This window comes from Xylona heveae, assembly GCF_001619985.1.
Source record: "Xylona heveae TC161 unplaced genomic scaffold L228scaffold_9, whole genome shotgun sequence".
Classification (NCBI taxonomy): domain Eukaryota; kingdom Fungi; phylum Ascomycota; class Xylonomycetes; order Xylonales; family Xylonaceae; genus Xylona; species Xylona heveae.
Window position 1 is genome coordinate 1,199,160 of NW_017264201.1, and position 26,865 is coordinate 1,226,024.

The 26,865-nt window shown below is 48.3% G+C and overlaps 10 protein-coding genes across 10 annotated transcripts; 4 read left to right on the forward strand and 6 right to left on the reverse strand.

The window, feature by feature from the left end:
- Window positions 1-935: 935 nt before the first annotated feature.
- On the reverse strand, window positions 936-3,373 carry L228DRAFT_213013 (metalloreductase-like protein transmembrane component; the record flags this gene model as incomplete). The annotated part of the gene is made up of 3 exons (XM_018329967.1): window positions 936-1,420; window positions 1,496-2,482; window positions 2,545-3,373. The coding sequence occupies 3 exons, from the start codon at window positions 3,371-3,373 to the stop codon at window positions 936-938; spliced, it is 2,301 nt and encodes a 766-aa protein (XP_018186467.1).
- A 2,368-nt stretch (window positions 3,374-5,741) lies between these two features.
- On the reverse strand, window positions 5,742-7,032 carry L228DRAFT_181831 (kinase-like protein). The gene has a single exon (XM_018329575.1). It carries the CDS (start codon window positions 6,798-6,800, stop codon window positions 5,817-5,819), a length of 984 nt encoding a protein of 327 aa, XP_018186468.1. The 5' UTR covers window positions 6,801-7,032; the 3' UTR covers window positions 5,742-5,816.
- Window positions 7,033-7,282: 250 nt separating this feature from the next.
- On the forward strand, window positions 7,283-8,772 carry L228DRAFT_249746 (exoribonuclease family protein). The gene has a single exon (XM_018333155.1). The coding sequence runs from the start codon at window positions 7,424-7,426 to the stop codon at window positions 8,459-8,461; it is 1,038 nt and encodes a 345-aa protein (XP_018186469.1). The 5' UTR covers window positions 7,283-7,423; the 3' UTR covers window positions 8,462-8,772.
- A 300-nt stretch (window positions 8,773-9,072) lies between these two features.
- On the forward strand, window positions 9,073-11,033 carry L228DRAFT_270180 (hypothetical protein; the record flags this gene model as incomplete). Its single annotated transcript, XM_018335383.1, has 4 exons — window positions 9,073-9,146; window positions 9,217-9,335; window positions 9,393-10,478; window positions 10,675-11,033. The coding sequence occupies 4 exons, from the start codon at window positions 9,073-9,075 to the stop codon at window positions 11,031-11,033; spliced, it is 1,638 nt and encodes a 545-aa protein (XP_018186470.1).
- A 259-nt stretch (window positions 11,034-11,292) lies between these two features.
- L228DRAFT_181865 (peptidyl-prolyl cis-trans isomerase ppi1) lies at window positions 11,293-12,352 on the reverse strand. Its single transcript, XM_018329576.1, has 3 exons — window positions 12,156-12,352; window positions 12,025-12,066; window positions 11,293-11,961 (listed from the first exon to the last, which is right to left on the reverse strand). The coding sequence occupies exons 1-3, from the start codon at window positions 12,186-12,188 to the stop codon at window positions 11,545-11,547; spliced, it is 492 nt and encodes a 163-aa protein (XP_018186471.1). The 5' UTR covers window positions 12,189-12,352; the 3' UTR covers window positions 11,293-11,544.
- Window positions 12,353-12,467: 115 nt separating this feature from the next.
- Window positions 12,468-14,938, forward strand: L228DRAFT_284827 (hypothetical protein). The gene is made up of 2 exons (XM_018336266.1): window positions 12,468-13,656; window positions 13,718-14,938. Exons 1-2 carry the CDS (start codon window positions 12,725-12,727, stop codon window positions 14,748-14,750), a joined length of 1,965 nt encoding a protein of 654 aa, XP_018186472.1. The 5' UTR covers window positions 12,468-12,724; the 3' UTR covers window positions 14,751-14,938.
- Window positions 14,939-15,177: 239 nt separating this feature from the next.
- On the forward strand, window positions 15,178-17,795 carry L228DRAFT_249750 (DUF1613-domain-containing protein). The gene has a single exon (XM_018333156.1). The coding sequence runs from the start codon at window positions 15,321-15,323 to the stop codon at window positions 17,484-17,486; it is 2,166 nt and encodes a 721-aa protein (XP_018186473.1). The 5' UTR covers window positions 15,178-15,320; the 3' UTR covers window positions 17,487-17,795.
- Window positions 17,796-18,039: 244 nt separating this feature from the next.
- L228DRAFT_270184 (structural maintenance of chromosomes 5 smc5) lies at window positions 18,040-21,774 on the reverse strand (the record flags this gene model as incomplete). Its single annotated transcript, XM_018335384.1, has 7 exons — window positions 18,040-18,409; window positions 18,510-19,120; window positions 19,176-19,303; window positions 19,357-19,429; window positions 19,481-20,374; window positions 20,431-21,345; window positions 21,400-21,774. The coding sequence occupies 7 exons, from the start codon at window positions 21,772-21,774 to the stop codon at window positions 18,040-18,042; spliced, it is 3,366 nt and encodes a 1,121-aa protein (XP_018186474.1).
- A 228-nt stretch (window positions 21,775-22,002) lies between these two features.
- On the reverse strand, window positions 22,003-24,574 carry L228DRAFT_249752 (fumarate hydratase). The gene is made up of 7 exons (XM_018333157.1): window positions 24,406-24,574; window positions 24,069-24,318; window positions 23,848-23,892; window positions 23,754-23,791; window positions 23,503-23,618; window positions 22,426-23,443; window positions 22,003-22,371 (listed from the first exon to the last, which is right to left on the reverse strand). The coding sequence occupies exons 2-7, from the start codon at window positions 24,300-24,302 to the stop codon at window positions 22,185-22,187; spliced, it is 1,638 nt and encodes a 545-aa protein (XP_018186475.1). The 5' UTR covers window positions 24,303-24,318; window positions 24,406-24,574; the 3' UTR covers window positions 22,003-22,184.
- Window positions 24,575-24,909: 335 nt separating this feature from the next.
- Window positions 24,910-26,542, reverse strand: L228DRAFT_262784 (TauD-domain-containing protein; the record flags this gene model as incomplete). Its single annotated transcript, XM_018334444.1, has 6 exons — window positions 24,910-25,189; window positions 25,252-25,385; window positions 25,446-25,482; window positions 25,569-26,023; window positions 26,085-26,287; window positions 26,340-26,542. The coding sequence occupies 6 exons, from the start codon at window positions 26,540-26,542 to the stop codon at window positions 25,067-25,069; spliced, it is 1,155 nt and encodes a 384-aa protein (XP_018186476.1). The 3' UTR covers window positions 24,910-25,066.
- Window positions 26,543-26,865: the final 323 nt, after the last annotated feature.

Consider the following 26,865-nt stretch of genomic DNA (forward strand, 5'->3'; position numbering starts at 1 on the left):
TTCTTTTCCTTCCGCTTCCCCTTACCTTTCTTCTTCTTCTTCTTCTTCCCCTCCTCCTTATTCTTCTTCTGAGCACACCCGTATTCATCGTCGTCAACTACAATCATCATACCCCGCAAGACTTTACCTTCCGTTTGCTTTCTTTTTCTACCTATTACCTATTACCTATTACCTATATATCTCGCGTTTAGCTCCTAGTTCCCAATGCCCAAATGCCGAATGCCCTTTTAATAATTCTCTCGCCTTTCCTTCTTTTTTTTTTGCTCTTCTTTTTAGTTTTTTTCCTCCCCTATTTTTTTTTACTCTGAGTTGGGAAATATTTTACCTCCAGACGGCGAGCTTCTCTTTCGAAAATTTTTGCTTTTGGAATCCGGGCTAAGGGTTTTTAGTTTTAGCGTAAAGGGGTCAAAGGGAAACACCAGCACCCAACAAATTGACAAAATGACAAAATAATGAAAATGAATCACATATTGATTCTCCTCTCGTCCGGCTTTCACCTTGACTGAGAATATGATATATCTGTTGTTGCGTGATGATAACAAGGAATATGTGGAAGACGTGGAATATTTTGACATTTTGAAGCAGGCTGGTCAAGTATGAAGGATGGAGGATGGAGGGTGAAGCGTGCAGCACGAGGCATGAGGCATAAGGTATGATAGAGCCTAAAGAAAATGTGGTAAGAATAGTAGTATTCTCTATAAGACGCAAAAGGCGCACGTAAATAAGGAGTGGTATCATCAGGCATGTAACATGTCCAAACAGCAAAAGATAAATACAAGAGCTCAAGTTGATGTCCCATGTCCAAACACCAGAACGCAATGAATCCGGGAGCCAAAACAACACATCTTCCCTTCCCAACCAATAGGACGAGGACTTCTTCCACCCCTCCCCCCTCCTTCCTCTCCACCATATATATTTTACCCACCCCCACCCCCTCAAACAGCATAATTCTCGGCATGCAGATAAATCTCGTCACGATCTGCACTCTTCCAGACGACATCCTGCTGCAGGCGTGCCACCGTGCTGGCCACATCTATTCGCATGCTGGGGGGCCCGCAGACAAAGACACAGGTCCGTCGGCCAAAATCTCTGGCAGATTCGCGCAAAAGGTAGGAGATATCTGGACGACCGTATTCCGTTGTCCAGCCGTCTTTGCGTCTACTGCCGGCCGCGGTAGCTGCCGGAAGAAAGGCGAAGCGCATTAGGTTCTTCTCCAGCATGGTTGGAGTAGTAGGGAATCCGAAATCGAGGCTTCGAGAATTTCTTGCAGGAGGTGGCGGTGGTGGGGGCGTGATTTGGAGATTGTGGGTGTTGAGATTGCGGCCGGGCCGATGGTGTGTTGGGGCTGGGATTTGGAGGTTGTAGGAGGGGTGAGGTGGAGGGTCCGAAGGTTGCAGGTAGGACAGAGATGGTTGGCCAACTGGTAGTGGGGATGGAACCTTGCGAAGCGGTTCAGGTGAGGAGGCCGAAATATTACAGTTATCGTTGTTGATACCATGATGGGATGCCTTTTCTTGCATCAAGTCGTATGTAGGTTCGTCTCTAATTAGGGCAGAATTCCTTTTATTGGCGACCCCCTCAAGCGCCTCGCCAATCCTGTCGTAAAATACTCCACTGAGTCTCTGCGAAGAGCGCGCGCTGGGTTCGGGCCCTTGCCGCTTGGCTGCGGTGATGAAGAACTGACACCGGACCGAGCCAGGAGGAGCGTGTTCTCTGCATATTTTCAGCTCGTGTTGGAACCACTGCAAAACGTCTGGTCGCTTCATTGCCCAGATTATTTCCACAGTCTTGGTGACTGCCTTTCCATCCCGCATGAGCTTGATAAGGTGAAGAAGATGGCTGATGATGGTCGTTATACCACTGCCCCCGGCAATGAGCACAACGTGGTTGAATGATGCAAGTTGTCGTTGCATGCCGCCATATGGCCCGTCTAGAAACGCTCTGTAAGTCTTGTACGGGCCCTTTGCGAGCGCAGCATCAAGGACCTTTCTAGTGAACCCGCCAAAAGGACGAAACACCAGTACCATGTCCCGAAATTGAGGACCATACTCTGAGGGAAAATCATCGCTGCAAAGAGACGCAATAGTAAAAGGGTGGTTTTCGAATATAGAAATCCCTGGCATGCGTAGGTAGACGTACTGACCCGGCTTCCAGCGCATTTCTGTTGGAATGATGACCTTGAGGGCGTTTTCTGGAAGAATCGTGACAACGCATTCCTCTCCAATCAGCCACGATAACCTCCGCGGCTTAGTCCAGTTGAGATAGAGTACGACGCGGAGTGCATATGATAAGAGCCAGATGGCAAGCGTGGCAAATAAATAGCGCCACGAGGTAAGATAGTTTGCGCAGTGCCAAAAAAGCATTCCCAGAAAAAGGATGGCGACCGGCACATGCAGTATGACAAACAATTCATACAGCCTTGACCGGAAGAATGGATGTGAGAAGATGCAAAGAAATAAAAGAGGTGCGAGAGCGGCCCAGCCTTGATTGCTCGTCAGTTGGGCGGTTGCGGACAAATTGCTCTGGTATCTAACAGATACTTACCACTTCCATAGATGACGGTACCCTTGAAGAAGGAGCCCCACACTGCCATTCCTCCTTGATCCCAAACAGGCTGTATGTAGAACGGAATTGTGTGAACCAGACTAAGGAAAAGACACAGGTATCCGCCCCAGCGGTGCAAAACATTAAGCCTTTCATGCCCAATGCCGGTAATGAAGGAGATAAGATTGGCCTTCATACTCAATCCAATGATCCATGGAACCATGGCTATGGCGATCATTCCTGCACGAATCGCCAATGGGGGAGAACCAAACGCAATGCTTGCATAGTAAAGAGGTCGCGGGAGAAAACAGTAAAGGGGCACAAAAATTAAAGCAGCAGCAACAAGCGCAGTCACCGCCAGTGAAGGAAGTGCAATATGATGATTCCATACCCGAAAAACGGGCAAAGGCCGATAGAATATCCATCTTGAGAAAGATATAGTCCTGTTGAGAGCCCCGATTGAAGACACGGATGATTGCGTCTTGTGACGGCCAGAGATTTCACTAGAGGACAAATAATACTTTGCCTCAGTGTGCAGATTTGACAACCCATGCTCGTACTCCGATGCGCTCGAGGCTTTCTCGGTGGAAAGCGCCTTTCGTATGATATCCGTCCACATATGGTAGATTCTGACGGCCACAGTAGCGACTAGAAGAATGATGCAAAAGTATACCCATCCTAGAGAATATCTCCCAGCACTCCTCCAGGGGTCTTGCTGACTTGCTGCGATTAGACCAGGAGGACTTGATGAGGTCACTGGAATGTTGATTCTTCTAAAGATAGAGGCAGCTGAACGAGCCAGCTGATTTGTGGAGGTCGCTGGACCCATCTTTGTCAAATGTATTGTAAAGATTGATTTTATCGCGGTGAGTGTAATATCGACAATTCTCTACTGTTGTTAGAGTGTAGAGAAGAAGCAGAGACAGTGTTATTGATAAAGTACCCAGGAAACGACCGGGTTTTCAAAATCAATGAATTGCACCCAATTTCAAGGTATTCTGAGAAAAGCTTAATGTGTAAAAGAATATGATGAAATATGGCTAAGGTGATCGTCCAATCATGAAAAACAGAAAAGTTGCTAAGTGGTCGCAATGGAAGGACATCACCTCCTTCGATGCCACCAGAGACTCAAAATTTGCTGAACGAACGTAATAGTTGAAAGGAAATCAAGAAGAGAATGAACAACAAACCTTAAGATGGAGCGATATATGTCGAGTATATTGGGTTCAAGGGATGGTCGCCGGGACGCCCGCAAGTAAGTGGCCGGCACGGCGTGGTCTTTTGGTGCAGCGGTATTGACGGAACAATGCAGGCCATGCATGGCCGCATGCAGTACTCCACGGGAGCTAGTGCGCCATGATAATTCTTTGGCTGTATGAAGCAGGCCTGAAGTTATTGACCCATTTTCTCATGGCAGTGTCCAGTAAGATTGCGCGAACCGACATCATCAAGGAACGCCCACAAACTTCCACATCACCCACCAGAACTTAAACAGATGTGATGAATCCACACACCGATAAGCTTTGCAAGGCGACTGGGAAGATATACATCAAGCCGAACAAGTTTGTTGATTTCACTAATCAAATGAGGCTCGCAGCTTTTCCAGGAGGAACGCATGTCTGGGTAGCCGGTCGAGACGAATATCTGCCTGACCCCGAGTGCTATGTCCAATTGATTTGCTGATTAAAGCAAGTTGCTCTAGACCATTAGCCTTCTGCAATACCTGCATAGCGATGTAACGACCGATATAATCCTGACAGTATGGTGCTAGCTGCTTGTTGCTGAGCTCCAGTGTGCCCCTTAGGCGCATGAAGATGGTATGCGGTTGATGGCGTACTCTGTAGGCATTGAAGTGGCTCGGCGAATATCCTGCCGGACAATCCAGGTGTAGCATGTCCAAAGACCCTCCAGTTCGGCCTAGGAATGGCGACCTGCTGTGCAAGAACACGTAGTGCTGTCCCATACTGCTGGAAATTGTGCCGCACTGGCTTATGACAATCTCAGCATCAATACCGGGTGAAAAGAAGTCGGGAGTCCGCCAGATCGGCACAATTGATGACCAGCAGAAATGAATGATGCCAAAGACAGGGGTTTAGTTGGTGCATCTCCATAGTTTTTGTTTTCATATAGGAAGGTGCTTCCACAAGGTATGTTTGCCAGAACCTAGTTAGCTAGCTGCGATGCCCAATCATGAACCAGAAATACGCGCCCATGGACCACAAAGAGGATCTGTAGTGCAAGGCATTTCACAGACTAGCCATATCTGAATGTTGTATGCGCAGCGAAGGAACTCTGTGATATCGTTGTGATGACTCTGCATTATTATCACATCTATCCCTGTTGCATTCAATGAGCAATGGTTCAATCGCTCTCGGGTGGCTGCGCCTGCAAAGGTGTGGCACCTGACGGCCGCTAGATAAAAGGACATGTCAACCAAGCAACACTTCTCATTGATCATCAGTGGCAGCCTAAGAATCCCTTCCGATGCAGAGTGATCTAATCTTCCCTCCTTCATTACATGTATATTCTCAATACGACTTTGACATTGGACTAACTTATCCCGTGTATTGATTAATTGATTGACTTATTCCTAGGTGGCTAACCCTTTGCTGGGTAAGTGGCCGTATAGCTACCTAAGTTATGGGTATGATGTAGCTAGATTATATAACCATGAAATAGGGACGTAGCCGAAGGCCGGGGAAAGTCTCAAGCCTTCATACACGGATCCAATGGCGACCAATCTCCGAGCTCGAAATCTATCAATCGCTCAAAGCCCCCAAAGGCTCAAAAGCGCCATGTAGGGACGGTTTTTCTACGTTGGTTTGGAAACGCCTCTGGAAATACCTCGGAGCCATCATCACCCGGATCCTCACGTCGTCCGTTGATCTAGGATACCATCACCAAGAATGGAGAAAGGCTCGAATTAGAATTTTATGGCGGAGCAGGCGCCTTCATTGACGACTACTTCCGCGGGCGAGTCGACCGCAGTGCTGAGTAGAACTGGGCGAGAACATATCTCCAGAATCGAAGACTGGGCCCGGAAGACTTGGTCCTGCTTTGCCACGGAGAAAACGGAACTCATTCACATTACCTGCAAGAGTGAGGAACAGAGTCAAGGCTAGATCGTCCTGGACAGTAATACCATCCAACCTTCCACGACCACCAAACTCTAGAGAGTGATTTTCAGTCATGAGCTACCGCGGAAGGAACATGTATAACATTGAGGAACATCTCCGGTGAGGCACATAATAAGAAGACTGCCGCAAGCTCTGTCATATATGCATTCGACAGAATGACTTCGAAAATGTCACATCATCTACCCCAGCGCCCTCAAACGCCCGCCGAAATTCTCTCTTGAGCAGCTCCTCCGGACCTTCATCGTCTCCGCAAACTGTCCCTCTTATGTCGGTAATAACCAGACACATGGCGAATAAGAGTCCCCTCTCTATCGTCAATCTCGAGTATGACGTCTTTTTGCTTAGATGAATCGCCTTGACTCGCCCAACTGTGAGAGACAGGCCCGAGATATCCACGCACGGATCGCCAGTCATAGCATCGGACCAGTCTATGATGCCATTGACGGTGCCTTGAACTTCATCGATCAAGACATGTTCGGTACTAATGTCACCATGAAGAAGCACTGGGCGATATTCCTCCTCCTCCTGCAAAGTCGACAGCTGGGAGAGTTGGAATCTCAAGAAACTCTCTACGAGTGTCTCTGCATCTTCCACGTATTTGCAGTGCATGAGCTCGCCCCAGGCTTCGATTGCTTCGGGCACGAGTTCCTCTAGATTTTGCCTCTCCTCCCTCTCCTCCCCGCATTTGGTGGCCATCCGAGCCTCTTCAATGGGAACGGACGCAAGGTCTTGTAGAAGAGTAACAAGGTCGTCTCCTGTCGCCTCTGTTGGCGAGGTTTCCTCGAGAGAAGTACCATGTACCCTGACCTCGACGTTACAAATCCAGTCTCCGATTGTCACCCTCCCCAAGACCTCGGGGACCAAATTGGGCTTGCTCAGATGTTGGCGAAGCAGTTTACTCACTGCGGAGTCTTTTTCCAACGATGGTTCCGATTCTTCATCTGGCTGAGGCAAGCCGCGAAGAATCAAATTGCGTCCCACAAACCATACGTCGTGGTGACAGCCTTCACTGGACTGGTAACACGGGGAAACGTCGCCAAATGATGGGAAACGGCCTTGAAGAGCCTCTTCTATTGCTGCCGCAGTTAATTTTTCTTGTTTCTGGTTGTCTTTGGACATTTTTCTTTCCAGAGATGGAAGGGTGGCTGTGGCAGTTTTGACGTAGGAAAAAGGTTCTTGTTGGTCATTGGGCTGGTAGCTGTGCAGGATCAAGGAATGCAAGAATTATAATCTTTATATAACCCTTATAATTGATCTCTCATCTGTCCTATATAACTTGCCAATGGCATAAAATATGCTAATATGGCCATGTTACTATATGCTCAAAGTAGTACTTCGTATATACCTAGCCATTTACATTCAGATGTGACTCATTGTAGCTTCGTGTTGACTCATTTTATGTAATTAAATCTCTGCTATTAGTACTAGGCCACAAATGAGTTCCAATCAGGGATCACAAGGTGAATACGAAGAACAGGGTATCAACCAACTCCACCATTGGACCCGCGCCATTAGGAATCGAACCCAATATCAGTTATATCCACCAGGTCTCAGAACAATAGCCCAGAAATGGATAAGATTGATATCTTATCGATAAACAACCGTGATGACTAAGCGAATATTTCGATGTTGAAATCCAAAGATGCAGGTTGTAACCAGCTCTAGGTCGTTAAAAAATTAAGCTCACACGACATGAGGATATAGAGATCCCATCAGTATTTCCAGTAAATCAGCAGGAGACAATGGCGTCAGCATCTAATCCCCCGGTTCTTTCGTTTCCTAGGCAAACGTTTGCAAAACTCTCACCGGCTCCCTTCCTTCATGCCCATTTGAAGCCTACGACGAAAGGCGCACCAATCTCGCGACCCAATGGCCGAGCGCCCAATAGCTTCAGAACAGCTACCGCGCATACTTCTTCCCTTTCGCATGCTTCTGGTAGCGCGGTGGTGCGGACTGGAGACACAGCTTGCGTCTGTGGAGTAAGAGGAGAGATTCTGCTCGCTCGGGATGTGCCTGGCCAGCGTTTCGAAGGCGGCAATGGGCTTCGGGGTCCAACAACCGGGGCCGACGAGATTGCAGAATTGGGATTGGTGGTCCCAAATATCGAGCTTTCCACAGGATGTTCTCCTGCGCACATTCCGGGCCAGCCCCCCTCAACCTTGGCTCAGAGCCTGTCTCAGCGGATATTAAAGCTCCTGCAGTCCTCCAAACTCATTGATCCGGCTGACCTACGCATATGGCATGACCCTCGCGCGATTCTGCAAGCCATGGATACTGAAGATGGCGACGAGGATGCTCAACCTGAAGTGAAGGCTTTTTGGGTCCTCTATATTGATATCCTGTTTATTTCGCTGGATGGGAATCCTTTCGACGTTGCTTGGGCTGCCGTTCTGGCTTCTCTTTCGGATACTCACCTACCGCGCGCTCATTGGGATATAGATAACGAGATGGTTGTATGCTCGCCTTCAAAAGATTTTGCTCATAAGTTACGGCTCGATGGCTTTCCTTTGCCTGCATCCTTTGCGGTATTCAGCACAGGAAGAGGGGCAAGCAAGGAGGCATGGGTACTTGCAGACCCCGATGATTTCGAAGAGGGCCTTTGCACCGAAGAAATCAGCCTTGTTGTGGACTGTTCAGGCAAGGAGACACGCATCCTAAGGATAGAGAAGAGCGGCGGTGGTGCTGTCGGGATCGAAGAAATACGTGCATTGGTCGCACTGGCTGAGGGTAGATGGCAGGAGTGGAAGGACATTATACACAAAGCGTCGTCTTCTCTATGATACGCTTATGATCATTTCATACCCCCACTTCAGCATTTTTATGTTTATATTGGCGTTTGAAACCGGATTTTCATATTGCTATTTCCAAAATTCGTACCACTACTTGGACTAGGATGGACGGTGGACTACTTACACCTAAAGCCACAGTTGAATGAATTGGCTCTTTGCATCAAAAATTGAAAGCAGCTAGATATTTGAAATCTTGGGCTATGGAGCTTGAAAATCATATTTTACAAGGTGAAGTTTCTCCACAGATCTGTACCATCACCAACGAACCACCCTTTCAGATAAAATCCAGAGCAGCAGATACCGGATGGCCTAAGTCAGAGTCAGTCTCCCACGATCCGTAAGAATCAATGAAGATTCGACTGGCATCACAAGATCACCATAGTAATACAATGACCTGCTAGCAACGTGGTTGAAGATTGAAGAAAGCGAGTTGGGACGGTTTAAAAACTCCACCCGAACATTTTTCTTGCTGACTAATGTTGGAGCTGTACTAGCAAATTACCAAAAACGACTAGCGTTTTCCTGACTGCTCTTAATCTCGCTCCACAGCAAATTCCTTTCCCATCAACCATGTTTTTTAACCCCCCCTCTTCCAGTCCATCATGGATTCTCTTTCGGGGACATTTTGGGATGTCGTGATTGCAGGCACAGGACTACAACAGTCCTTGTTAGCACTGTAGGCTCACCATCCGTTTTGAGATCCTTTCAAGGTTCGCAATTTCTGACTGACGAAGACCTTGAAAAAGGTCATTGTCCCGCTCAGGGAAGAAGGTGCTCCACGCGGATAAGAATAGATATTATGGCGGGTTTGAAGCAGCCTTCACTCTCCAAGAGGCAGAAGAGTGGTTGAATAAGGGCGACGAAGGTACGACGCACCTCAGACAACCCCAGTCTCTATTTCCAGACTGACCTGTTCCTTTAGACAGTCCTCTTCGACCTTTCAGAAAAGCTTCAAGTGTACCTCAGGCTTCACTTGATGGCTCTAACAAGGCCCCAAAGCTGTCAGCTAGGGCCTACAGCTTGGCATTGTCACCTCAGCTGCTCTATGCGCGCAGCTCCCTGCTGCAAGCCCTGATCTCATCCAAGGTTTACCGGCAGCTAGAGTTTCTCGCAGTCGGAAGCTGGTGGATCTATGTTCCCCGTGACCGATCGGAGACAGGGGAAGCATTAACCTCCAGCCACGGAGAGTTGAAGAAAGTACCAAATGGACGAGAAGACATCTTTTCAGATGACTTGATTGACCTTCGATCAAAAAGGTCTTTGATGAAGTTCCTCAAGTTCGTAGCGGACTATGAGAATATGTCCGAGGTCTGGTCAGATTACGCATCAATTCCATTTTCAGAGTTTTTGCGCTCTCGATTCGGTATATCTATGTCTCTTCAGGCGCCGCTTCTTGCGCTCACCCTCTCTCCGGTGTCTCCTTCGGAAACGCCTACAAGTTTTGCCCTGCCACGAATAGCAAGACATCTCCGATCCATGGGTGTCTTCGGCCCTGGATTTGGTGCTGTACTTCCCAAATGGGGTGGCGGAGCTGAGATTGCCCAGGTCGCATGTCGTGCTTGCGCCGTTGGCGGCGGCGTATACGTGCTGGATGAGGGAATTTCAGACGTGTCAAATGCCCCTGCTGATCAAGGCGAAATGCCAGGTCAAGTGGGTTCATCGGCACATCACCCAGTAGCTGTTACGCTCTCAAGCGGGGAGACAGTGAATACCCTATGGCTAGTTGGCTCGCCCGATGATATCCCGAAGAAATCTGGGACGACTAGATCTGGAAATGAGCCCGAGTCACCCACCAGGGAGGAAGTCACCTCGAAGTCTATATCGATTGTGTCCTCACCTTTGACGGGATTGTTTCCTCAGACTGCTGAGGCAGGACCGGTTCCTGCTGGTGCAGTGGTAGTGTTTCCTCCGGAGACTCTACTAACCGAGGAGAAAGTTGCTGAGAATCAACCGCCTGTATATATCATGGTTCATTCCAGTGATTCAGGCGAGTGCCCATCAGGACAATGTAAGTCTCTTAGCAGTTTTTCTTTTCAGCATAACCCATGCTTGCATGATGACCCAACTTTATGAATACTTATCTACATTGCCTGAGATCTTCATTGAAGAAACCATACCTCTGACAGTCTGATGCACATTCAATCTTGCTTTTTATTCACATCTAGATTTGTTTGTGCTTGCGACTAACGAGTTCGCGCATCTAGGTATCCTTTATTCGAGCGTTTTTATTTCTGGGGACGAAGGTCAAGCAACCCTTGACCTGGCCGTTAACCGTCTACTTTCATCTCTCGGCGAAGATCCCAAATCGTGCCTTTTGTGGTCGATGAGATACTCGCAACAGGGCCCCTCCCTGCACTCGGGTGTTGTGTCGAGCTGTGAAGAAAGGAGCCCGGGCCAGATATTCTTTCCCAGATCTTCCAATGGACTTGCTTTTGATGACGAGCTTTTGAATAACGTCAAGTGTGCATACGAAAAGATTGTGGGATCAGATAATGAAGATTCGAGTTTCATGGCTTTTTCTGATAGAGAAGTCCCAACATCGTATATGAGCGATGAAGAATAGCCAGGCATATCATATAGTTGATTATACTACGCTTTTGAAGTGGAAGATCTTCAGTCCTACCCTTAATTAACGTTCATTGAAAGTTGAATGCATTTTGCCTCATGGAATGTCTAAGAAGCTCAAACTGTGACAATTCTGATTTTTTTCAATATTTCCCAAAGCCTTTGGGTCCAAAGGTGCCTTTCTCTCGAAGTCCTTGTCTGCTTTGCTCCTTGAATTCTATGACCAGAAAGCATCCGCTTGGGAAGATTTGATCAGGTTCCAGTCTTGCGTTATGTCTAGGACGGGGCAGCTTCTACAACGCTCATATCAACACGAACCCAGGCTTGATTTCCCGAGCATGGTGTGGTGGAGATCCCGCTTCACACCATCTTAAAGCTTGGATGTACCCGTTAACTACATCCAAGACAGGTAATGTATCACCGTAGGTCCAGACCTAATAGATGCTGGCATTCTTGCTGTCTTTTGCAGACGATCCCTTCAAGTGATTCGCATAGCTTCTCTGCTTGGATTATTCTTCTGCCGCACCTTCTTTGACAATCCGTGCTTTGGTGATTTTTACTTCTTCAACCGGTCGATCTTCCAAACCGGTTCTGACAAGGCCCATCCTCTGGACGACGCGCATTCCGCTCTTGACTCTTCCAAAGATTGTATGCTTTCCGTCCAACCAAGGCGTAGGCGCAAGCGTGATGAAAAATTGGCTGCCATTGGTGTTTGGTCCCGCATTTGCCATGCTCAGTATACCAGCCCCAGTGTGTCGCAAGGTCGGCTTGATTTCATCCTCAAATTTCGCTCCCCAGAGGGAGTTCCCTCCTCGGCCAGTCCCGGTGGGGTCGCCTCCCTGGATCATAAAATTGGGAATGATACGATGGAAGATTACATTGTCATAATATCCGCGCGATGCAAGCCCGATAAAGTTTTGGCACGTCTGCGGTCATCGTCGTCAGTAATATTCTTCTGATGCGCTTAATGTCTCTTGGATTCTGCTTGCCTTTGGCGCGTCGTTGGTGTAGAGCTCCAGTGTTATGGTGCCCTACAATTGGAACATGGTGAGCTTATTTTGGCACTAAGAAATAAACAAAGAAAAGCTGGGGTGAATCAAGCAGAGCTTGCATTACAAACCATTGTGGTGTCAAGCGCAACGTCGGTAGCCATTTTCAGAGGGAACCTGGCGTTGTCTGTAGAAATACTTATGGGCTACTAGAGTGGTTCAAGTAGAAGAATGATATCTTGACCAGCAATCTCAATGGATTTGTTGCGAGGAAAGGAATGTGGAGCAATTAAAGCTTTAAGAACAGCCGGGTAGAAATGAAGCCGTAGAAATGGTCGGCATGTTCGCTTTTCACCGGAGGGACCCTGGCGAAGTCGATCAGTTGTGACGTCGCTAAAATTGGCTGCCACATGTGAATAGCTCGACAATTATTATTTCGCACTGTTTGCTCCATACGATCACAATCTTGCAAATACGGAGACGGTCATTGACGCGGCAACGACTCAATTGAGACACCGTGTCAGCTCTATGCGAATCGATTCTTTTCTTTCCCTCTTTTGTTCTCCATTTTGACTTTTTCTTAACCTTTCTTCTGCCAGAATCCTTTCCAGCCCGTGGCACGCTCTTCTCATACAACAGCACCCAAATTATGCTTCATAGATAATCCTCAAATCCCGTATCCATTTCTCTCACTGCTGAAATGGGAGATCACGGTCGCGTGGCCGAGATTCTCGGTCGAATCGCCTATGAATTTTCTCTCATCCAACCGTTTCTACCAACCTATTTGCATCTTCTCGCATCCGCTCTCTTTCCAATCTACGCCGGCTCTCATGCCTCTCTTTCCAGACCGACATCTGCAGCAAAGCGAGGAGAACACAGATCTGCTGGAAAAGTGGACACATCTCACGACAGCGAGGACGAGAGTGACGAAGATGAGACCGAAGAAGTTGTCCAAAAGCTAGAAGGGTTTTCGCCTTCCGATGCCATTACTATACCAGTGTTTGCAGGAACTGTCTTGGCTGGGCTCTACTTTCTTATCAAATGGCTGAAAGATCCTTCTATCATCAACAAGCTTTTGAATTGGTACTTTTCCGTGTTTGGTGTCTTCACGGTTGCCCGACTCGTCGGAGACACTCTTAAAATCTTGACGTCCTTTGTCTTTCCGAAACGCTGGGCTGATGGTGGCATGATCTGGCGCATTAGCAAGGAGCGCAACAAGATTGTTAGAGCGGAAGCGCCCTCAGAAAGTCATTCAGTCTCCCAAAATGAACGCTCAACGCCGCTCCCAGGCCGACTCTCCAGACTTTCTTTATCGTCGCAGCCTTCCCGCCTCCTGTGGCTTGTTCGATCACTTCTAACTGAGCATTGGACGCTGATAGCATATACCCGGATCTTCAATGAGGCTCTTTTCGCAAAAATGGCATTTGGGATTCAAGATGTCACTGGCTTCGTGGTTGGGTTGGCTGTGGTTGTGTACTACAACACCATGAACACCTCTTGGTTCCTGACAAATCTGATGGGGTTCGGCTTTTCATATGGAGCTCTCCAACTCATGTCACCCACGACTTTTTGGACCGGAACCTTGATTCTCGGAGCTCTTTTCTTCTACGACATTTATTTTGTCTTTTTCACGTGAGTTGAGTGTGCCAAATATTCTTGTTTTGCATCGAAAACTAATGTCTGTATTCTCTAGTCCCATCATGGTCACGGTTGCCACATCTCTCGATATTCCCATCAAGCTTCTTTTCCCGCGCCCTGCTGCGCCGGGAACTGATCCGAGCAAAACTAGTTTAGCTATGCTCGGGCTAGGCGATGTCGTGCTTCCAGGAATCATGATTGGCCTGGCCCTTCGATTCGATTTGTACATGCATTACAAAAGGAAGCAGACTAGGCAAGTCAAGCGTGATGATGGAAATGGTGCTACATCTCCAGAAAAAGAGCCAGACCACTCAACGTTGATCAAAGCCAAATATGTATGTGCTACGGGAGGCTGGGGTGAACGATTCTGGGTCGGCCGGTCCGGGGCTGCCTCGCAGGATGGATCTTTCTCTAAGCCTTACTTTCACGCGAGTTTAGCTGGCTACATCCTTGGTATGATTGCCACCGTCGGCGTCATGCAGATCGCAGGTCATGCTCAGCCCGCTCTGCTGTATCTTGTCCCGGGAGTGTTGGGGGCGATATGGGGAACTGCTCTTGTTCGAGGTGAAATCAAAGAAATGTGGAACTTTTCAGAGGCTGGTGAAGACAACACTTCCGAAAAACATAAGAAAGATGAGGAAAAGGAATCGGCATCTGCAAAATCGCCAGTGCAGCGTGAACAGGAGAAAGAATCGTCCGAAGAGGGCGAGAAGTCGCGGAATGATGGGGAAAAAGCTGTGTCTAGTGCACGGAACAAACACGGCAAAGATCGTCCGGCGAAATTTTCTGCCAAACAATTCTTAAAGGAGCGAGCTGAGAAGAATGATCTGGTTTACTTCACTATTACCGCTCCACGTCTCACGACACCCTCAACGACAAAATCGCCCGAGACTGCTAACGCAAAGGAAAAGGCCGGAGCCCGTCCCCTCACACTCGAAGAAGAGCTCAGCCTTGCTGCAAAAGAAGAAAACGATTCTGATGCACCTTGCACGAGCAGCAAGCATCCTCACTCCATCGACGCAATCACTGATTGGGATTATATGCCCGCAGCAAAGCGTATGAGGATCTCAAACCGCAACCTTAAATGAGATATTTGCTACAAGGATTGAAGTCGCAAAAATTAGAGTTTTCAAAGGCGTTGGTTTCTCGAAGGAAGCTATTCTCCTTACCTTTAAAATTGTGCTCGACTGATGTAATATCGCATTATTGCATCCTGTAGTATCGTTGCACGGCATAGCATAGCATAACATAGCGATTTTCTTTAGCCAGAAGACCATCTAGGAAAAGAATCGATTCGTAACATGACATTTCATCCTATTTTCCGGTTCGACCAGCTTTTCTGCCGACTCGTGAAGTCTCACTGAGCACGTAGAGAAATGTAAACAAGAACCATCAGATGAGTTATCTCTAAATCTTATCTTGGAGATCTAATCTTAGATAATCTATATAAAATGTCAAAAAAAAGAGTCAGAGACAGGAAGTTCGACATATGACTCAACGAATCATCAAATATATAATCTGTTTTCCTAGATCCTAATTGTTTTGAAGTTGGAAGCCAGTCTTTTTTTTCTGTCAGTCCTGTGCTGCTTTGTGTTTTGCTTTTGGTTCATAGACCTTGGCGCTTTCAGTCTCTCTGATCGCTCCATTTGTCGCAAATCATGCCGCCCTTTCAACCAAGAGATATTACAGATCGCGCTCCTTATTTCTCTTCCTTTGTTACGGCCTCAGATGATGATGGGACTTCACCATGTCAGAATCCAAATCAGTCATGGCTCCCGATTCTCGAGCACGACTGCGACTTCTCCTCGCAGGTGTTCGTCGACGTCATGACCAATCTTATTCGCAATCCTAATCTGAATTCGACTCATCTTTTTCGAGCTGATATCTGGTATGACAGTCTAGAAGGCTCTAGCTCTCAGACTGTGCATCAAGAGGTGGAACACTCTGTATCTACCGCCAAAGATCTCAATAAGCCACAAGAGAAAAGACATGATACCAAGGCAACAGATCCGCCGACAGACGAGGTTCACAGTCTAGATCTCTCTTCGACAAAACTCAATCTTTCACAAAGTGAAGAGAGCAAAGATGGACGTCCAAGCCACTCTTCAGACCAGCATCCTTCCTCCCCACCAGATCGTAAACCCAGGAAGATACATGTGCCTGGCTATTCTCTACAACGCACGCTAGTGCGAGAAATGATCCCGCGGAACCCGCAATTGGATCGTCCACTTCTTCAAACCTGTCATCTTTTCCGCTCCATTGATGGAGATTGGGATGGAGACGATGGTGACGATCATCATTTAGTTGTCTATCTCCCGCATGCGTCAGATCCAGACAACATACCTTGGTATCATCCCGCTGTGTGCGGCTTGGCATTTTTCTACAAGTCCCGCGGCGCAACAACTACAAACGACTGCTCTTCAGAAAGCCCTCAGAGCCACGGCCACATTAATCAAAACCAAAAACAAGGCGAAAATGTCAAAGCCACAATATCCATCCACTACTCACTTTTCCCAACTCAACACCCCCCGCTCTCAACTCGGCTCGTCCGTACCGCCACTCAGCTTCTCTCGACCTTGGCAAAACACGGCCGCGGCACGGCATCTGGCTACGTCAAACGTGTGCAACACGACTTGCTTATCCCCCAGGCAAGACTTCAGAATACTTACTCCCGCTTAAAACTCGCACATGCGCGGCGCTTGATAGATGGCTGGGTCGAGCAGACCGATCCGAGTAAACATGTTTTTGAGGATTTAGGGATCGCCGCGTTTCTGATCGAGCTGTGGCGGGACATGTACGATTGTTGTCCTGCCAGTGAAGCCGACAGCAGCAGCAGTGGTGCTGATAAAGACGCCGATCAACCCGGCGCCGTGGTTGAACGTACCAAATTTCCAGGATTCGTCGATATCGGCTGCGGTAATGGTGTCCTAGTGGATATTCTTCTCCGCGAGGGCTACGAGGGATGGGGCTTCGACGCGCGGAGCCGTCGCACGTGGGATGTGCTGGGGGAAAAGACTAGTCAGAAACTGAAAGAATATGTTCTTGTGCCGGGTATTATCAATCCCGGCCTCTCCAGCTCAAACACCAACACCAATTCCAATTCCGTTTCCAATTCCAACGAGCAAAACAACACGAATCAGACCGCATTGGAGCATGAAGAAGAAGGAGGAGGGGGAGGAGGAGGAGGAGGAGAAGGAGAAGACACCGTGCCATTCCACAATGGGACATTCCCCGCCGGGACATTCATCATTTCCAACCACGCGGACGAACTGACGCCGTGGACGCCCCTATTAGGAGCTCTCTCCGGTTCACCGTTTCTCATTATTCCCTGCTGCAGCCATGATCTCTCGGGAGCAAAGTTTCGGGCGCCGGCCGTTCATGCGCTTGCTGCGCAAAAGGCTTCTTCTGCGTCCTCGACGGATCAGAACAACAACAAGAAGCAGAACCATACTCAGAATCAGAATCAGAAGCAGAAACAACCAAACCCGCAACAACAGCAGCCGTCGACATATGCCTCGCTAGTAGCATGGGTCGAGCATATTGCGCACGACGCAGGCTACATTGTCGAGCGGGAAATGCTCCGTATCCCCAGCACGAGAAACGTGGCGCTGATTGGACGCAAGTTCCGCTACTCTCAGGAGACGGTGGCGGTGTCGCCTCCTGCCGATGGTTGCGAAAGCGCCAGGCATGAGCGCCAGGGCCCAGTAACTGGAATGAGGCAAAAGGTGCAGAGTCCACAGACAATCTTGTTCCGCGAAGGCGGTGCTGACGGATGGGTTGAGCGCGCAATGGCACTACGCAAAGGGAAAATCCGGAGCCATTAAAATATAGTCTTGTTTCTTCTTGGACGTGATGTTCTGTTCTTCATTCGGGACTCTTTTGGCTAGCGATACTTCTGTCATTGTCGTGCGGAATTACTAAGATAAAAGAAAAAGGATAGAGTGATGGGAGGTCCGGTCATAGGACTATAATTGCGCCATATACCCATGGGACGCGGACTCAATAGTTTCCAAAGATATGCATTCCCAAAGCTCGCTCGCTGCAAATACTATGTGACACATGAAATATAAATATGGATATCTAAAGAAATTGGGAAATCATTGAGGGAACAGTCGGCGCTAGAGTATCATCATCAGCACGTCAAAATGAAATACTTGTCGAAAACAAGATATGCAAGCCCGAGATTGCAAAAAAAGTCCAGACCCGTCTACAACTCCGCCATCGATGCTGATATATTCCCGCTGATAGAAAGAAAAAAGAGAAGTAAAGAAAGAAGGGGGGAAACCCTCCCCCCCCCCGTCCCCCAACATGGGGAGCGAAGAAATCGCTGTTGCCCGGGCACGCGCCTCAATTCTGCAATATGGACCGCCAGCGTCCTCAACCACCCGCCTTGATGGCGCGCATTTGGTTCAGACAGCTCTTGAAGTCAAGTTCGCGGTAATTGCTCGGCATGTATTCGCCACTGGCAATGCACAAAACCTTCATGCGTGGATGATACTTGAGATCATGTAGAAGTTTGGGGGTGATGAGGAAATATTGCGCAGTATTTTCGGCGCATGCAATGTCGACCATACGTTCATGGACCATGCGCTCATTACGAGGGTCCATACCCTGATTGATCTCGTCAACAACGCGGAAAGGCGCGCGTGCGAGAGACTGCAAAGCCATCAGGTAGAATATTGTGGATACGGCACGTTCACCGCCGGACTGTCTATGGGCGTCAAGGATCGCTAGTGATTCATTCTCCCTGCCAATTGAGTCAGCAATGGAAGCCTCTCAGACGTTGACACTTGAAATAATGTGGGCCATTTAAAGGCCCGAAAAGGATTGCATCACAGCGCGCTTACCTAAATTTGACTTGAATCTCAATCGACCATTGATCGAAATCTTCATCCTTATGTACGGCAACCTGGCCAGCACATCCGATCTTCTCAAAGCTGTAGGCAAAAGCATCGCTAATATTCTTGACAAGTTCATCGAGCTGTGGCTCCCAACTCTCCCTTAAATCAGAGATGTCTCGAGTGAAGGCTTCCAGCCGGTTTTCATGCTCAGCCAATCGTTCGTGCAGTTTTTCAATTTTCTTCTGCCGCTCTTCGAATTGTCGAATAGTATCGGGGTTGCCTTCGTGGACGAGTTCAAGCCGCGCCTTCGTAGAGTCGATATCGGCTTCTAGTTCGTCTGGCATTTGGCCTTGTGGTAAAGTGTTCACAAATTCTTGAATTTCTTCGCCCCCCTCTTGTATCATTTCCTTGCATTGTTCAAGGAGTTGCCTTGCGACCCGGCTTATACTTTCGGTTTCTTGCGCAACCTTGTCAAATTCCTTGCGCTTCTCAGCAAGCATTTCCCTTACTGTGCGACTCCGTTCCGTAAGCTGCTCAACCTCCGAAGTTGCCTCAATAAGCATGAGCTCTACTTGATAGAGTTCTTTATGAGCGATCCGAAGAGTTTCGATAGAGCGCTGCACGCGTGAACGTTATTATATTAATTCCAGAAAAGGGTTGCATCTGACATACTGTATACTCAATCGCAACTTCCGCCCTCTCCAACGTATAATCTTCAATCTTTTTGTTAATGGCAAGACAGCGTTGTTTCACTTCGGAGCCGAATTGTCGAATTACCTCCCGCCTCTCTTCCTGCTGTGCTGCATGAAATTTAGTTTCACCTCATTCAATATTGCCTACGCTTTGAACATACCAAGTTTGGTAGGAAGCGCCTTAAAGTCAGAAAGGGCCTTCTGCTTAGTTTGTTTCTCGGCTTCCAGATCTCTCTTTTGACGAGTCAGCATCTGATAATGAGTATTAATTGAGCTAAGACTGACCTTTTCTCCCTCAATTTCGTCGTGCTGTTCTTTTAACTGTGCAAGCTCTTGCCTTACTTCCTCAATATCATGGCTCAACTGTTGCACCTCCTCCGTCCAGGCATGAATATTTTCTTGTAGCTCTCGCTTCGCACCGCTGTCGACCGGTTGATTTGTCCAGACTTGAGCACGCTTAAGGTCACGGACACGCGTCGACACGGCGCTTGGCCCATATTCTTTCCTTCTTGTGATTTGATAACTAAATCTTCCAGTGACCCAGCTGCTAATGGGACTTCGCTCAATAGCAGCATATTGATCGTCATTAATGTCACGGAGAGCGACACCCGTTTGATGTAAGCGACATTCTCCACAGAGCATGGCTAACACAGGGGCAGGTCCTGAGACATAGTCCAGGGCCCAACCTTCGAATGCTAGCCGTCGTTGTTCTTCAGGAGAAACTGGAGGTTGAAACTTTTCGAGTAAGGTTTCAGAGTAGGTGCGAATGTTGATGTCTGCCAACTTCATATTTCCGTAGAGCTGTTCTTGCAGTTTTTTGAAGTCCGCTCTTGTTTGACAGGTGAAGGCAAGAAAATCGTTCTTCTGAAGTAAGGATTCAATGGCGTCAACATATTTCGGATCTTTGACAGAACATTCAACGACAGGAGGACCGTAGACGTGCTTTTCGAACTGGTCCTGGTTGGCTTGAACCCATTCCCATGCACGATAAGTTTCCCGAGAAATTTGTCGGAGCTTATTTCCTTGTTGGCCTGCTTGCGACTCGAGACTCCGAAGTTCTGCTTCTGCGTGCTCGAGCATCTCCTTGCGTTCATCTTTTTGCGACACAAGATCGGTCTGCTTTTGCTTAGATTCTCCGGCCTTGATTTGGATTTCTCTAAGCAGCCGCGACTTTTCTCTCTATGGGACAGCCAGTCAGCGTCAATCTGCAACGTCACGGGTCTACAAGGACTTACAATCTGCTCATTATACACTGCTGCATCGAATTCAACTGGCGTGTCCTCCAGCAGTCTTTTGATACGAGTGATATTAGCCTCTATCCTCGGAATCTCCTGTTTCCTTGATTTAAATCCGTTTGTTTCTGCCTGATACTCGGTTCTCAAATCATTCACTTTTTCTAAGAGGTCTTTTTGCTTAGCAAGTAGCGATTCGGCTGACGCGTCGGCGCTCTCAACTACCCCTCTCCTGTCTTTGACCACATGCTCAACCTTACTTCGATAAGTTTGCTTGCCGTTGACAGCCCGGAGAGAAGGCTCCAACTCGTGTTCCAACTGTTCAAGTTCAGCTTGGGCGGTGCGTTTTTTTTCTTTGGCAGCTTGCACTTTCAACCGGGCCTCCCTGTATCTTGCGAAAGGCCTGGCTTTCTCAAGCATTTTGAGCCGCTGCACTATCTCCGCCCGCTCTCGCAATCGATCCACATCGGCTCTTTGCATATTTTGCCTCCCCTCCAAGTTTGTCAAAGCATCCTTATCATTATCCTGCTGCACAAGCAGCCGCTTTTGGTCACCCCTCAATTGCTTCAGCTGCTGATGCCACTCCAGCATATATGGCGGCGCTGCGGCTCGTTGAGTTGAATGAAGCAACTCTACTGGAGTTAGCGCCGCGAACTCGCAGACTTTGTCTTGGGGAAGAAACTGGCAAAGATTATCAATCTGGATCGAAAACGATGCCGTGATTGCTGCTATCTCAGCTTTGGTGCATTGCTTATCGTTTACAAAGAACATGCTCTTGTTGGTTTCGCGTTTGATGAGCCGCTTTATTATGGGATTTCTTCGCTGTTTGCTTGGGTCTGCTGCTAATTCAATTTCAATAGTTGCTTCTGAGCAGCCATGTTTAACAAATTCGCTGACTTCTTTAGCCCTCCCCAGGTGCTTCACCGTGTCAGTTTTCTGCCATCAACCAGAGAGCTCTCGCCATGAACTCACCACAGGGCCCCATCCTAATCCCAAGCATATAGCGCAAACTAATGTACTCTTTCCAGTGCCATTAGGACCAATGACCATATTGAGGCTAGGACCAGGCAAGAACTCGGCGGATGTGTAGGTCACAAAATCAGTCAACCTCACACGCACGATCGATCCCGGTTGATATTTGTAATGATGATCATCTGTTCGAGAGGCGTCGAAGGTCGCTACTGGTAGGGAGCTTGCCAGATGACCATTTGGCAAAGAACCGTTGCTCCTGTCGATCCGCGCGCGTTTGTTGCTTGCATGGACCAGGCCATCGATCTCTTCTTCCTCCCTATTTTCATTTTCAAGTGACAGGCTGCTTCTTCGCCGACGTTGAGGCAAGGCAGGCATTTTTGCCGGCGGTGATGAGGACAAAGCGGGGGAATAAGGTGTGCAGAAACAATGCCGGCTGGAAAAGGGTAGCGATTGGGGTGACGCGACGCGACTTGTCGTTAAGGGGATTTCGTGAACTCATCAGAGACGGCATTCGCCGGTGAGAAACCCAAACCATTGTCAATAATATACGGAGTAATTTAGGACGACAAAAGTGCTCTCAACGATCGAATGGACAATTTTACAAGCATATACGTAAAAATAACTATATTTTCATATTTACAGGCATATTTTGCCAATTAAACCTCAACCTCTTAGAAGGGCCCTCTTCATGGGTATGAGACAAAGAGGGCGCAGTTCAAAGCGAGTCGCCAAGTACCGCAGGTGATATTGGCCATATTCGTTTTATCTGAATTTGCTCGGTGCATTTATTTCTTCTCCTTGGGCGCCAGCATGAGCTCCGGGCGAACATACTTGTCGAAGTCTTCCTCGCTAAGAGCCTTGAGCTCCAAAGCGCTCTCCTTCAAAGTCAAGCCCTTCTTATGAGCGTTCTTGGCCACCTTGGACGCCATGTCATAGCCGATGACGGGGTTAAGGCAGGTGACAAGCATCAAACTAAAAAGTTAGGTTAGTATATTCAAGAGATCGAGAATGGGTGCAGTTGCTCACCTTTCATGAAGCAAAGAGTGGATTCTCTTCTCATTCGCCTCAATTCCAACCACCAGGTTCTTCTCAAAGCTCCTCATGCCATCGCTTAGGAGCTTCACACTGTGGAGCAGATTGCGAATCAGGACAGGCTTGAATACGTTGAGTTCAAACTGGCCACTGAGACCAGAGACCGTGACAGCAGTGTGGTTACCCATGACCTGCGCGCAGACCATTGTCAGAGCCTCACACTGCGTGGGGTTGACCTTGCCAGGCATAATAGATGAGCCAGGCTCGTTTTCAGGCAGCGAGATTTCACCAAGACCGCAGCGAGGACCAGAGCCCAAGAAACGAATGTCCTGGGCAATCTTGAAGAGAGAGCAAGCAAGCGTGTTGAGAGCACCGGAAGCCTCAACAATGGCGTCATGCGCAGCAAGCACCTCGAACTTGTTCGGGGCGGTCTTGAATTCCGTACCGGTCATCTTTGTTACTTCGGCAGCAATAGCCTCGTCGAAGCCCTTGAAGGTGTTCAAACCAGTGCCAACAGCTGTGCCTCCTTGGGCAAGAAGACGAAGGTGGGGCAGGGTAGCCTTGACGCGCTCAATGTTGCTGCTCAACTGTGCAACGTAACCCGAAAATTCCTGACCAAGGGTCAACGGGGTAGCGTCTTGAAGGTGAGTACGGCCAATTTTGATCAGCTTTTCGAACTGGTCACTCTTCGTCTGCAGCGCGTCACGAAGGCTAGTGAGCGCGGGGATGAGATCCTGCTCAATTTCCAAGACGGACGCAATGTGCATAACAGTCGGGAAAGTGTCGTTTGACGAGGCTGACATGTTGACATGGTCATTAGGGTGAACAGGCTTCTTGGTTCCCATCGTGCCGCCAAGAATCTCAATGGCACGGTTGGAGATGACCTCGTTGGCGTTCATGTTGGTCTGAGTACCTGAGCCAGTCTGCCAGACCACGAGCGGGAAGTGATCGATCAACTTGCCAGAGGCAACCTCCTCGGCAGCCTGCTGAATAGCCTTTCCAACCTTAGGGTCTTCAAGTTTCTCAGCTGGTCCGTTCTTTAATTCAATTGAGAGCGCGGAAAAAACGTACCAAGGCCGAAATTTATGTTGACGGTCGCAGCTGCACCTTTCAGTATACCAAACGCTTTGACGACTGGGGCGGGCATGCGGTCCTGAGGCTGGCAGATCTTGAAGTTCTCAAGGGAGCTATACAGATAAAATAATTAGTGCTCTGTTGTTGCATTTACTGTGTTTCTTTCTCTGAGTGTGTTCCACAATGCTAATGGGTGGATGGTCTGAGACGCTGCTGGATCCGATAGATTTTAATTTGAACAGACATACCGCTCAGTCTGAGCACCCCAGTACTTGTCCGCAGGGACCTAAAAGATTCGTACATGAGTTATAATGTTCCTCAGAAGGACGTTTGATTGCTTACCTGGATCTCGCCGAAAGCATCACTTTCGGTTCTCGTTTGGGAAGCCTGTACGACTAAGATTCAGCATTACTGATAACCACGACATATGACAAGAATGACATCCATTGCTGGCATGAACCGGGCGATGATTTTGTCAGAAAGAAATCTTTCAGAGTTGCAATTTGCTCGCGCCGGTCACACAGTTCGCAATGTCAAGCCTTCGCGGGAAACATGCGGCATACCATGGTGTTGCTTGTCGCAAAAGTCCTAAGGCCAGGGAATTGTTGCTTGCACGCTGAAGCCGAAGATCGAGGCTGGTAAGCTCCGCGGGAAGTTATATAGCTGATGCTGCGCCGTGCGGCATTTGTAGAACGCTCAGATAGCGTCGAGGAGAAAGTGGGGACGACAGCGGACCGCTGAGCAGCATGTGCCCATGAAGTCACAGTCGAGGGCCTCGGTAGTCCGGAACGCAACATGGCTGTGGACTGACGGCTGCAGAATAAAGAAAGACGCGTCAATTGAGGTCAATTGGAAGGCAGGCAGTTGTAAGACCAGCAAGGAATGGCTAGATACGCTTACAATTAGCAATTGGGGATGGTGAAGCGAAGCTGATGAGCTTTGCAATGGGAAATCGACAAGCACACAGCGAATAAGAGAGCAAAAGGATTTGGGAGCTCTCAACACTGGGAAAAGTCGCTCCGGGATTTCCCGCAGGCTTTAGAGTGGCATATTCCGTGCCTTTCGTCGGACACTTTACCACCCAGCTCTTCAAGAACTATCAAATGATTATTACGAGTTGAAGATGAAAGGTCGCTGACAACAGTCACAGTGCACCCACGCTCGTTTGAGACAGACTGCATCTTCATTCATCTTATAGATCTCACTATTGCAAGAATATCGCCATAATTCTAACTTGACAGGCAAAGACATCATTACAATGGCTTGATGGAATTTTGAGGCATCATATACAATTTCGTGATCTGAACTTTTATGATACATCAAGGTTCAATACAAAGCTATAGCTGGCAGTGTTTAGGCTCTGCAGCACAGCGTAGATAGGCCCACGCATGTGTTAAGCCTGTGTTCGTACAAAAGGGCACCAATTTTGTGCGTTAATAATATAGATGTTCATACTTCATTGATATCGATTTTGCGGCTTCTGGGGCCGCTGAGGTACCTTTCGTTCCTCTTTCACGATAGAAACTCACTAACAAATCGATGCAGCATCTTTATCTCCGTCTTACGAGGTCTGCTCGACAAAAGGCGTCTCGTAGGGACGCTCTGCCTGCGGGGTCAACCTAGCGAGGTGTCGCCGTTGACCGTCTTGCCAGTCATAGATTGCTGAATGAGCCGTCACACGGTTCTATAAAACGTCAGTGCTCTGAGCAAGATATTGTACAAAAAGCGAGGGTGGGGGTCGCTTACATCCCATACGACAACTGTCTTGGGTTGCCATCGAACTCGAGCTTGGAAATCTTGTCCCAATGCAATATGGTCATAAAGGAACTTGAGGAGATAATCACTCTCCTCTCGTTTCAGGTTGACGATATATCTTGTGACTGAAGGAGAATTGCCACATTAGCTATTACTCATTGTTCAGGATCAATGGGTGAACTCACATTGAGGGTTGACAAACAGAGCTTTCTCTCCAGTGACCTGTTTCCGACGAATTAGTCTGAGATGATTTGCTCTCCACGTGGGTCTTGCGCCAGGTGAAATTGACTCGGATGTTCAGCGCTTACCGGATGAGTGCGAACAAGTGGGTGGACAGAAGCGACTGGTTGTCTCCGAGCGCGACCACCCTTGTCAACAGCGGTTTGGATCTGTTCGAATCCAGAGTGCAGGGCATTCAGCCCATGCAATCTTTTCTGGAACTCAGGGGATAGGCGGTTATACGCCTCGGCAAGGTTGGCGAAAAGAGTGTCGCCGCCGGACGTGGGACCATCAAGAATGTACAAAAATGTTGTTCCTGGTGGCTGTTCTTCGAAGGTGATATCCGAGTGCCATGCGACCGAGTTGGTCCGGGTGGTAAAGAAGTCTCTGCCTGTAGTATCTTCCGCTCCACGATGGACGAGATGCACCTCCGGGAAGCCTTCAGGAGATCCACTGGTCTGATGCATGTGATGGCGACCAAAGTAGCCACCAAACTCAACAGCATCTTTGATCGGGATATCAGCCAAATCCTGATCACGGAATGCTAATTCAACAAAAGTCAGCAGGTCTCACATGAGCAAGTTCTTTAGCTTTGGAGCACTCACCGACAACCTTCCTCTGGGCAACGAACAGAGCCAGCTGGTCTTTGCCTTTGTCGGTCAATTTGCTCAATTGCACACCGCGGACTTCTGCGCCGATTGGTGCAGTAAGGTTGTCAATCGTTACCCCTTCACCAAAGAGATCCTTGAAGGAAGGGTCTGCGTCTTTTCCATGCTCATAGTGAGTGAATGGCTCCAGAGGGGGGTAGCTTGCGTCAGAAGTCAGTATGGCATATCACCCAGCATCTGGCCTAGACTTACACTGTGTCTTCCCATACGGGCAGGTAGTGTGGGTAAGTTGCGGCAGGTTGGTTTTCGCTTCCCTCTTCTTCTACCTTCTTCTGAAAGTCTCTTGGCCCCGAGCTTGCTGGCTCTTTGTATGCATGGATGGGGCCTTTGTAATGCGCCGGCTTGAGACCAGCGCTAGGAGCAGAAGGCTGCGGTTCTGTAAGGGCGGGTGCCATGGCGATAAGATTTGGCAATTAACGCAGCAGTGGGATTCTAAAGAGTGTTTTCTCGAGACTTGCTCAGCAGAGTGTATTTGCTGCTTATTTTTTACAAGGAAGAGAAAGAGATTTCCATCTCTCAGCTCTTTATAGCCAAACTGACAGTCTCTACACGATTCGTCATTCGAAATTCCAAATGCATGCTTACTCAAGCGTCAAGATTGCACCATTCCATACCTTATCTCTGGACAATGGAACAAGAGGGGTATGGAGCGGGGTTTGCAGGTAGGTTGCGTCTACGACAATTCATATGTACTCTGTAACGCAATGCACACAACGTA

Coding starts and splice junctions, on each gene's coding strand:
- L228DRAFT_181831 (XM_018329575.1), bottom strand. CDS start 6,800: ATGTCCAAAGACAACCAGAAACAAGAAAAATTAACTGCGGCAGCAATA.
- L228DRAFT_249752 (XM_018333157.1), bottom strand. CDS start 24,302: ATGTTGCGTTCCGGACTACCGAGGCCCTCGACTGTGACTTCATGGGCA. Junction 23,893..24,068: donor TTGCGACAAGCAACACCATG/GTATGCCGCATG, acceptor TTAGTCGTACAG/GCTTCCCAAACGAGAACCGA. Junction 22,372..22,425: donor CACTCTTTGCTTCATGAAAG/GTGAGCAACTGC, acceptor CTAACTTTTTAG/TTTGATGCTTGTCACCTGCC.
- L228DRAFT_249746 (XM_018333155.1), top strand. CDS start 7,424: ATGGCGTCAGCATCTAATCCCCCGGTTCTTTCGTTTCCTAGGCAAACG.
- L228DRAFT_181865 (XM_018329576.1), bottom strand. CDS start 12,188: ATGGCTACCGACGTTGCGCTTGACACCACAATG. Junction 12,067..12,155: donor TTGCGCTTGACACCACAATG/GTTTGTAATGCA, acceptor TTCCAATTGTAG/GGCACCATAACACTGGAGCT. Junction 11,962..12,024: donor ACACCAACGACGCGCCAAAG/GCAAGCAGAATC, acceptor CGATGACCGCAG/ACGTGCCAAAACTTTATCGG.
- L228DRAFT_284827 (XM_018336266.1), top strand. CDS start 12,725: ATGGGAGATCACGGTCGCGTGGCCGAGATTCTCGGTCGAATCGCCTAT. Junction 13,657..13,717: donor ATTTATTTTGTCTTTTTCAC/GTGAGTTGAGTG, acceptor TGTATTCTCTAG/TCCCATCATGGTCACGGTTG.
- L228DRAFT_249750 (XM_018333156.1), top strand. CDS start 15,321: ATGCCGCCCTTTCAACCAAGAGATATTACAGATCGCGCTCCTTATTTC.